The sequence below is a fragment of the Myotis davidii genome, unplaced genomic scaffold (genome assembly GCF_000327345.1).
Source record: "Myotis davidii unplaced genomic scaffold, ASM32734v1 scaffold807, whole genome shotgun sequence".
In the NCBI taxonomy this organism is placed as follows: Eukaryota; Metazoa; Chordata; class Mammalia; order Chiroptera; family Vespertilionidae; genus Myotis; species Myotis davidii.
The window spans coordinates 401,690-411,065 of NW_006298272.1; the positions used below are offsets into that span (position 1 = coordinate 401,690).

The 9,376-nt window shown below is 59.0% G+C and overlaps 1 protein-coding gene across 1 annotated transcript in view; it reads left to right on the forward strand.

The window, feature by feature from the left end:
- The window catches only part of DLGAP2 (discs large homolog associated protein 2), a gene marked incomplete at its 5' end in the record, with an annotated part of 55,187 nt that extends 49,694 nt beyond the window's left edge, over positions 1–5,493 (forward strand). Inside the window, 2 exon segments of the mRNA XM_015570589.1 lie at positions 4,281–4,435; positions 5,033–5,493. Coding sequence (XP_015426075.1) covers positions 4,281–4,435; positions 5,033–5,376 — 499 coding nt within the window.
- Positions 5,494–9,376: the final 3,883 nt, after the last annotated feature.

Sequence of the window (9,376 nt, forward strand, 5' to 3'; positions counted from 1 at the left end):
GGGCTCCTCGGGCAGCCAGGCCAGGACGGGAGGGCATTCCCCTGACGTGTGTAATTGGGAGTAACTGGGCTCCCTCATCGCCCACCAGTCCAAGGGAGCAACTGGTCAGTGGACAGGGAGTGCGGCTGGAACATCGAAGGCCCGAGTTCTGCGTGGTCAGGTACCACGGCCGGTGGTGCGTCCTCGGTCCCATAGCCACGGGCTGGGCAGCAGCTGGGCCTGGGGCCTTCCCACTTCTAGTTTGTTGCTGTCCTGGGTTTATAGGAAATAGCTTCGGCTTCATGCCCAGCGGAAGTCAGCGCTGAGCCTGCCCGGTTTGGCTCAGGGGTCAGGACGTCCGCCCGGGCACCGAAGTGTCACAGCGCGGGTTCGATTCCGGTCAAGGGCACGTACCTCGGTTGTAGGCTCGATCCCCGGCCCATTCAGGGCGCACGCAGGAGGCGACAAGTCGATGTGTCTCTCTCACATCGATGTTCTCTCTGTCTTTTCCCTTCCCTTCCACTCTCTCTGAAAAAACAAGGGAAATGCCCTCGGTGGGAACTAACAAAATGAGTGAGTGAGTGAGGAGCTGCGGCCTGAGTACGGGCGTTGGAGGATTGTTCTCCTTCGGGAAGGAGGCGGGGAGTGCGTTTCTGCTGCCCCGCAGCTGTGTCCCCCGGACAAGACGTGTAGCTCCGACCCTGAGCCTCCGGGATCTCTGGACCCGGGTGTTAGCGTAAACCTCCCACAGAGACGCGCTGAGTGCATGGCCCGGGGCAGTCACCGTCGGGGACCGTAGGTCGGCACGTGGACAGGAAGCAGCCGCGTTAACCTGGATGGCGTCGGCCAGGGCAGAGCTGTTCACAGCAAGTGGGGGTCCTGTGAGCGGTGAGAGGGGAGAGGTATTCCCAGCTACTCACGCCTCCTAAAAGCGTCGCCCCCCCATGCCCCCACGTGTCCCCCTGCCCTCGGGGAGGGCTGGCGTGGCCTGTGTCCTCGAGTGCAGACACCTGCTGAGTAACTTCCATTTGCATGGGTCTCCCCACCGCTAGTCAGTCACTCGGTGGGATTAGCTGTGACCCTTGGACACAAGGGACAGAGGAGAGGACGCCTGCTAGCTTTGCTAGCTTTCGGGGTTTTCATAATTTCTTAGGGGTTTTTAAAGAATGATTTCTAAAAGTACTTTTTTACTCATTTCAGAAAGGAAGGGAGAGAGAGAGGGAGAGAGAGAGAGAGAGAGAGAGAGAGAAACATCAATGATGAGAGAGAATCCTTGATGGGCTGCTTCCTGCTTGCCCCACACTGGGGATCGATCCCACAACCCGGGCATGTTCCCTGACCGGAATCGAACCGTGACCTCCTGGGTCATAGGTCGATGCCCAGCCACCGGGCCACGCCGCCTGGCAGGGTTTCCTGCATTTCTGAAGCTGCGCTGCTCTCCTGTCTTCTCATGTCAGGTACCTCTCTGTGCGCTTAGTGTCCAAGCTCAGGTATTTCTCTGTAAGAGGTGAGGTCGCCTTGGATTCTAGTCTTAGTTTTAGGAACAGATACGCGGTTATAGGTCATGGAGCTTTCAGGAAGTGAAGATGAAACGAAACGGCCTGTGAAACCAAACTCGAGGCCTGGCTCTTGAAACCAGTATTCCACGGGACAGTTTTTCCCAAACGCAATTTTACACTCAGGGCTCCCTGGGCTGATGGGGGCGTTTAGACTCACTCGTCCTCTGTGGTTCCGAACGGCCGTGCCCGGACGAATGCTGGTGCGGGGGCGGCGTGGGGCGCAGGCTCCCGTGTGCCTGCAAAGGCGGGCACGCTACCGAGCAAACGTCCCCACACAGGGTGGGACTTATGTGTTAATCGTGTTAAACCGAGTGGGAAAAGGACTTAAAGTGACCGCCCCCACATGGAATGTTTCTGGTCTAAAAGGATCTGTTCCAAAGCTGCAGTCATGTTCATCCCTATGAGGATATTTTTCCCTATTGCTTTTCAGGGAGAGAGAGAGAGAGAGAGAGAGATCTAAGCGAGCGAGACTGGTTGCCTCCCGCACTCACCCTGACCAAAGGTGGGGAGCAAACCCACAACCCACGTATGTGCCCTTGACCAGGAATCAAACCCGCGACCCTTGGGTGCTTGGGCCGACGCTGTAACCACTGAGCCACACCGTTCAGGGCAAAGCCATAGATCCTATTTGAGATTCATAAAGAGAGAACTGCCCCCCACCCCCCGAGGAACTTCACGCGGGGGTCTCGCCAAAGGGGTTGGAAGTTCTCTTGCCCCAAAACAACTCTGCCCCAAGGAGTCAATGACCTAAGTGACCACAGACGCCAGAGCTGAGGGGGCTGCAGTGCTGTGGTCACCAAGGGGCTCACTGGTCACACTCACATGGAGCTGAGGTCTCTCCCATCTTGTGGAGCAGCATGACCTCTGGGTGAGGGTGGGCCAGCTCTGTGTGGGAGTGACCAGCTCTGGGGGACAGGGCAGCTCTGTGTGGGGCGTGTCCCTCTCTTGGAGGGCGGGCCCGCTCACAGGCTGTGCCTTGGCCATCGGGAGAGTGGAGGACAGACAGCTGAGTGTGTGGGCCGCGTGCTGAGTGTGGGGTGCGAGCAGGGCTGGGGCCTGTGTCTGCAGTTCGCCTGACATCCCGGAGCAGGGACATGGATCCGAGCTGGCCAGTGCCGTGTACACAGTGGCCACTGCAGCCTGGGGGTCAGCGCCGCCTCCTGACGGGGACACACCTCTTCCCAGGGGCTGCAGGGCGGCCGGAGCACGAACACCTGGTGCGCGTCCGCTCAGGTCTCCGAGGAGATGCGGGAGGCAGGGTCCCCACACCTGCTCGGTGATGTCCGACACCCAGGAGCTCCAGAGCAGACGAGTCATAAATAGCCAAACGCTCCCGTCACACTGCAGAGTCTACAAAACCCACTTCAGATCGGAGAGGAAAGGGTGGTGTGAATGTTGTCCTGAAACCTCAGGGCGCATCTATTTATTTTTATTTTTTTAATCCTCCCTGAGGCTATTTTTCCAGTGAGTTTTAGGGAGAGTGGAAGAGAGAAGGAAAGACAGAGAGAGACAGGGATGTGAGAGAGACACATCGATGGGTTGCCTCCTGCACACGCCCAACCAGGGCCCTGACCAGAGAGGAGCCTGCAACTGAGGTACATGCCCTTGACCGGAATCGAACCCGGGACCCTTCAGTCCGCAGGCCGACGCTCTATCCACTGGGCCAAGCCGGCTATGGCTTCAGGGCGCATTTAGACAGAAGCGGGGATGGTGGGAGCCGTGTGAGAAGTAAATTGAAGGAGCCACTACGGCAGCCACTTCTGCACACGCCCAGGCCAGGCGGGACAAGGTCATGCACATTCGCATCTAACGAGCGTCCGGGCTGGTCTGCAGCTCGGAAGGGAACCGTCTCGGTGTTGCCGACATCGGGGGAAGAATCAATAGAACTTTCACTGCAAATTCTCGGCCATGACAGAGCCGGGGACACCGGTTCAGAGAGTCATTCCCGCCGTGCGCTTCCTGTCCTAGCCGCCCTCCTGGAGGCCACCACCGCCCCGGCAGCCTCGGCCGCTCCCCATGACCACTGCGCCCACTGACGCAGCTCCCACGCCGCCCGGCCACAGTGTGGAGCTGGCGATGATGCAGGGAAGCGCTGTGTGGGGACCCCTCTGTGGGGGGGATCCCTCTGCGGAGTTGCCTTTGAGAAGAAGGGACTGCTAGGGGTGGAACCGTCCACTTGTATAGAACTGACCGCCTTTCTAGCTGCCGCTGAGGAAGCGGACTCCACAGGGAGTGCGTTGACGTGTGGCTTCTCTCTGTTCCTGCAGCAGCAACTGGATAAAGCAAGTCGCTCCCAATGTTTTCATCAGCCGGGCAGGCGACAGGTGTTTGCAGGGGGAAGCCAGTCCTTTACACCAAAGCTAGTCCCTGCCTGGCCTGGGAGACCGGAGCTGGGGCGGGGGGCTATTCCATCAGGGGTTAAGGTGTGACCAAGCCCGGCCGGTGCGGATCAGTGGTTCCCATCAGGGCACAGCCCCGGTTGCAGGCAGCAGCCCCTCCCGGATCCCTGCAGCCCCCCTCCTGCCTGCACCGGAATCCTGACCGACCCACCGAGCACTTCCCTCCCACCATCCGTGCCGGACTCTGCTTCCTGCCCTACCCACGCCCACAGCTGCCTGGGCACCCCAGTCCCGCAGACCACACAGGGAGGTGGGCAAGTCTGTGCCCCATTCCTGGTGAGGGCGTTGGTGAGCGCTGCAGGGTAGCGTGTTGCGGTAACTGGTGACTCGCTGGCCCCTGAAGTGTGTCCGCTGTGGGGGGCTGCACCGTGGGGAAAGCCGAGAGCCAGCGTGGCCTCCGTGTCATGATCTCCCGCGTGACCTTCCTCGTGGCTCCGTCCCTGCGGACGAGCTGGCCTCCCCAGCCCGGCTCTGACGACCAGCCCGTCGCCCAAGGAGGTGGCTTAGTCACATCAGGGGGGATGACGGTACCCCTGTGGCTCCCTCCCGGTTAGCAGCCTCACAGCGAGCTCACGGCGGGGAGGCGGGAGGAAGCATGCTCCTGTCCTGTGTGCCCGGCCTCTTCCGCTCCGAGCGTCGCCTCCGGCCCGGGGCCAGGCAGGCTCCCGCGCACACTCCGCTGTCACATACTTATTGATATCGCATCACATAGTCATTGATTCCAGAGCGGAGGGAGAGGGAGAGAGAGAAGCACCCCTGGTGAGAGGGAATCATGGACCGGCTGCCTCCTGCACGCCCCACACTGGGGATCCAGCCCACAGCCCGGGCCTGTGCCCTTGACCGGGAATCGAACCCGGGACCCTTCAGTCCCCAGTTTGGTGCGCTATCCTCTGAGCCACCGGCCAGGCTGCACCACCTTCGTAAACCAAACTCCTCCCACGGCTGACGAACGAACAGTATCTGAGCGGGTGACATGGGGCTGCCCGTGAGTTTCCCTCCCACGTGGGGGATGGAAAGCTTTCAGCCGGCGGGCGGCTCCCGAGCGGTCAACTCGGAGTTCTGAGCCCGTGGCGGAGGGGCACTGCTGCTCCTCAGAACGGGCGCCCTGGGCACCGCGCGCCCTGTGCCCTCTGTGTCCTCTGTGTCCTCTGTGTCCCGGTCGCGGCTCTCAGCGCGGTCTGTGTTTGTGCCCCGCAGTCCTCGGCAAGATCCGGAGTGCCGTCGGCAGCGCCCAGCTCCTCATGTCCCAGAAGTTCCAGCAGTTTTACTGGCTCTGCCAGCAGAACCTGGTGAGTAGACGCGGCTGCCCTCCGGGTACGGACTGCGTGCTCCTCCTTCCCACGCTCCCCGGGTCTGGCTTGTTAAAGACGCCGTCACTGCGCAGGCTGAGTGCAGAGAGGGCACGGCCCGGCTTTGGAGGGTTCCCATGGGCACCCTAGGCCCAAAGGCTGGGAGACTGGGCGGGGGGACGGGGGCGGGGCCTGCGGGAGACAGGTGCGCCTGGTGCGGTGTGAGGTGGGGCCTTTGCCCCTGGCTGTCCCCCGGGCCCTGGGGAAGGAGAGGAGGCCTGGACTGCTGCTATGGAGAATCTCACGGGCACAGACAAGGAGGTGGCTTCGATGAAAACACACAAACAACCACATTTAAAGAGACTAAGAAAAGATTTTAGAAATAATTTGGGCTCTATATTTTACTAGAGGCCTGGTACATGAAATTCGTGCAAGAGTAGGCCTTCCTTCCCCCAGCTGCCGGCACCGGCTTCCCTCTAGCACCCGGGACCCAGGCTTCCCTCCCAGCCCTGGCTTCATCCAGAAGGTCTTTCGGAAGGTTGTCTGGAAGGACATCTGGTCTAATTAGCATATTATGCTTTTATTGTTATAGATGGTCAGTAGTCAAATGAATATAGCATTGAACTAGATAATTAATACGGTCAACACTAAACTTGGTTCTGATCTTCCTAAAAATCAGAAGGAAAGAAAAGCCATATATTTATATATATAGTGTCCCCCAAAACTGTATACAAACACTGCATAACTGTACAGGCAGTGTTCGTTAAAATACATTTCAGCCCAGCCAGTGTGGCGCAGTGGTTGGATGTTGACCTATGAACCAGGAGGTCACGGTTTGATTCCCAGTCAGAGCACAGGCCCGGGTTGTAGGCTTCATCCCAGTAGGGTGTGTGAAGGAGGCAGCCAATCCATGATTCTCTCTCATCATTGATGTTTCTCTCTCTCTCCCTGCCTCTCCCTTCCTCTCTGAAATCAATGCAAATGTATTTTTAAAAAATAAAATAATATACGTTTCATTTTCAAAATTGAGCTATCAGCTGTTAAAGTGTGTATACATCTTTGGGGACACCCTGTACATGCATATTAACATATATGTTTATGTATACTTAGTTATATACATATTTATATATGCCTACTTTCATGTAAATATTTCTACTTCTAAACATGTTACAGGTACACATGTAAGTACTCACACATCCATGTGTAAGGGCATGCGTGTGTGTCTGGGCACCTGTGTACTTTCTTATCCGACTAAGGAGGTATTCACTGAGTGTATCGGAGGAATGACTGACTGACAGGATTCACATTAGCGTGTGGCCGTCTCATGAGCCAGACATCGATTTCTTTCAGACAAGACGTTCCCATTAACGTGCAAATCGCTCTCGGAGGCCTCCTGCTGCCGGGGGGCCGGGGGAGGGGGTTGCTGTGGTTTGATCGGTTTCGCTGGGCGCTTTAATTTGCAAGGAGACAGTGAATTTACAGGGTGTTCTTAGACATCAAAGCGAGCAGAGCACCCAGAGTTGGCAATCCATCCCTTCTAATTGGATCGTTTAGGATATGTTTTCTCTAATATTTTCCAATTAACCCCGTGAGAGTTCGCCGGGAAATGCCACCGCCTCGCTGGGACATGAGGTGGCAGGAAAGACACGTGAAGGCGCGGAGGCGTGTACTCCCCGTGTTTACAGGCGTGTTCTTGCCTCCCTGTCAGAGCCCTGTTACCCCTCGTGACGGAGTGGCGTCGGTGAGAGCGGGGCCTGTCGCCCTGCCCCCGCCCTGTCTCAGGGGAGACGGCTCTCGCTATAGAGCGGTCATGCTTTCGCCCGCCTGTGCGGCCCATCCAGATCCGATCCTGCGGGCGACCCGGGGGGCCCCCCGTGGGCTCGGACCCGCAGCGCCGGGCCGGCTCGCTTGGTAGAGACGGGAAGTGCCTCACCCTAAGGATCTGACTCTGCCTGGAGCTGCCCACCGTCCTGTGTGTGCGCCCCGGGCTGCCAGCCCCTCTCCGCACACTGGCACAGAGAGATGGGGAGCCGGGCATCGGCGTCCCTGTCGCTGGGACCTCCACCGTCGGAGCGAGGCGCCGTGGGATCTGCGTGGCTACAGTTCCACGGGGACGCTCGGTGGGGTTGGCTTTGCTGGGGCAGGGGCCTGGCCTGGCCCCCATGACATTTATAAACATACGTAAGCACAGGGGGGACCCGAATGTGCACCCCCCGCCCCAGGGCCCCGGGCCTGGCTGAGCCGGTCACCTCGCTCCAAGGGCCCAGAGGGACCAGCCTTGTCGGCCCAGAGCAGCGACAGTGAGGGCGATGTCTGCCCTTGGGGGACGGCCACCTGGACCGCAGGCACCGGGACCGGAGCCCGGCCATGGACGCCGGGACCTGCCAGACATTCAGAAGAGGACCGCCCGCACTCTGAAGTCAGAGGGGACACAGCAAGCTCCCGGGGACTGCAATGAGGACCCAGCGTGTCCGAGGCCGGGAGCCTCCCTGGGACCAGATGGCGGGGTCAGGTGACCGCAGGGACGGCCAGGGCTGCTGTGTCCGTCCTGAGCGGAGGCTAAGCGGACACCCAGGAGTGAGCACCACCGTGCCCAGCTGCTGCCTGCAGCCCTGCGATCAGGGCCTCGAAGGGTGCGGGCGCCCCCTGGTGGTGCAGGACGAGAACAGCCTCACACAGAAAACAAGGCACAACCCAGCCAGGCAGGAGGGGTCGGGGGAAGGGGAGAGGGCGGTGGGCAAGTCCCTCGGGCAGCTGCCCCTCTGGCTGCTTTCCACAGAAAGGGGCTGGGGTCAAAAGTGATCATTTTGGGCCGCGGCCAGTGTTGCTCAGTAGTTAGAGCGTCGGCCCGCACACCTGAGAGCCACGGGTTTGATTCCCAGTCAAGGGCATGTACTTGAGTTGTGGGTTCACTCCCCACCCTCAGTCGGGGCACATGCAAGAGGCAACCAGTCGATGTCTCTCACATCAATGTTTCTCTCTTCGCTTCCACTCTCCCTGAAAAGCAACAGGAAAACATCCTCAGGTGAGGATTAACAGCAAAATAAGGTGATCAGCCCTGGCTGCTGTGGCCCAGTGGATAGAGCGCCAGCCTGCGGACTGAAGGGTCCCGGGTTTGATTCTGGTCAGGGCGCAGGCCCGGGTTGTGGGCTCGATCAGGAGGCACCTGATCAATGACTCTCTCATCATTGATGCTTCTCCCTCTCTCTCTAAAAAAGAAAAAGTGATCAGTGTGACATGGGTATAGACCGAATGTCCCCAAACCATCACCTCGGACCCTACCCCAGTGGGATGGGGGTCGCGAGTGTGGAGCTCAGGGACAGGAACTGTGTCTTCATTAAAACCCCTTCCCCGGCAGAAACGTGTATACTCGTTTTCACAAAATGTTCTTTTTCAGTCGTCGACGAGTATACTAACAAAATATGGTAAAAAAATATGGTTTATAGGAAGACAAGTTACAAACTGTTTTCATAACCAGCATCAAAAATACTATATAGAACCAAAATAAAAAAATTAGTCTGAAAAAGAAACGTTTTTAACAAAAAAATTGTTGGGGAAGGGGTTAAATGGACCCAGAGCTCGCTCCCCGCCCCTCCCCCTGCGAGGCCGGGAGGAAGGGGAGGGCCGTGTATGAACCAGGAAGAGAGAGAGAGAGCTCATGGGACCGGACCAGGTGCCGCCAGCATCTTCCCCTCGGGCTCGGCCTCCACCGAGAATCCCCATCTGTCGTCTGTCGTCTCTCGTGCGTGAGCCGGTCCCGCTGCTTCTGTCCAGCCGCCCACACAGACCAGGCCCCGGGTGAAAGGCAGCTTAAACCGAACCAAACTGCAGGCCCTGCTGTGCTGCCCGCGGCGACACCAAGGAGGCTGAAGGCCACGCTGAAGCCGGTTCCCAGGAACATTTACCCACAGAGCGTCCCGGCTGTTTAACGAGACGGGCCCTCGCCTAATCGGAGCCACGTGCGAATCGCTCGAACCCTTCACCAGGGGCTGCAGACTCGGGCGCCTCCAGGCAGGCCAAGAGCAGGAGGGAGCAGCCTGGGCCTGGGGCTGCGGGCCGGAGGCAGCTGTGGCCCGGCCAGGGGCCAGGGTACGGGTGGGAGCGGCCAGGCGGCCAGCCCTCTGGGAGGGAAGGGCCGGCTTTAACGCAG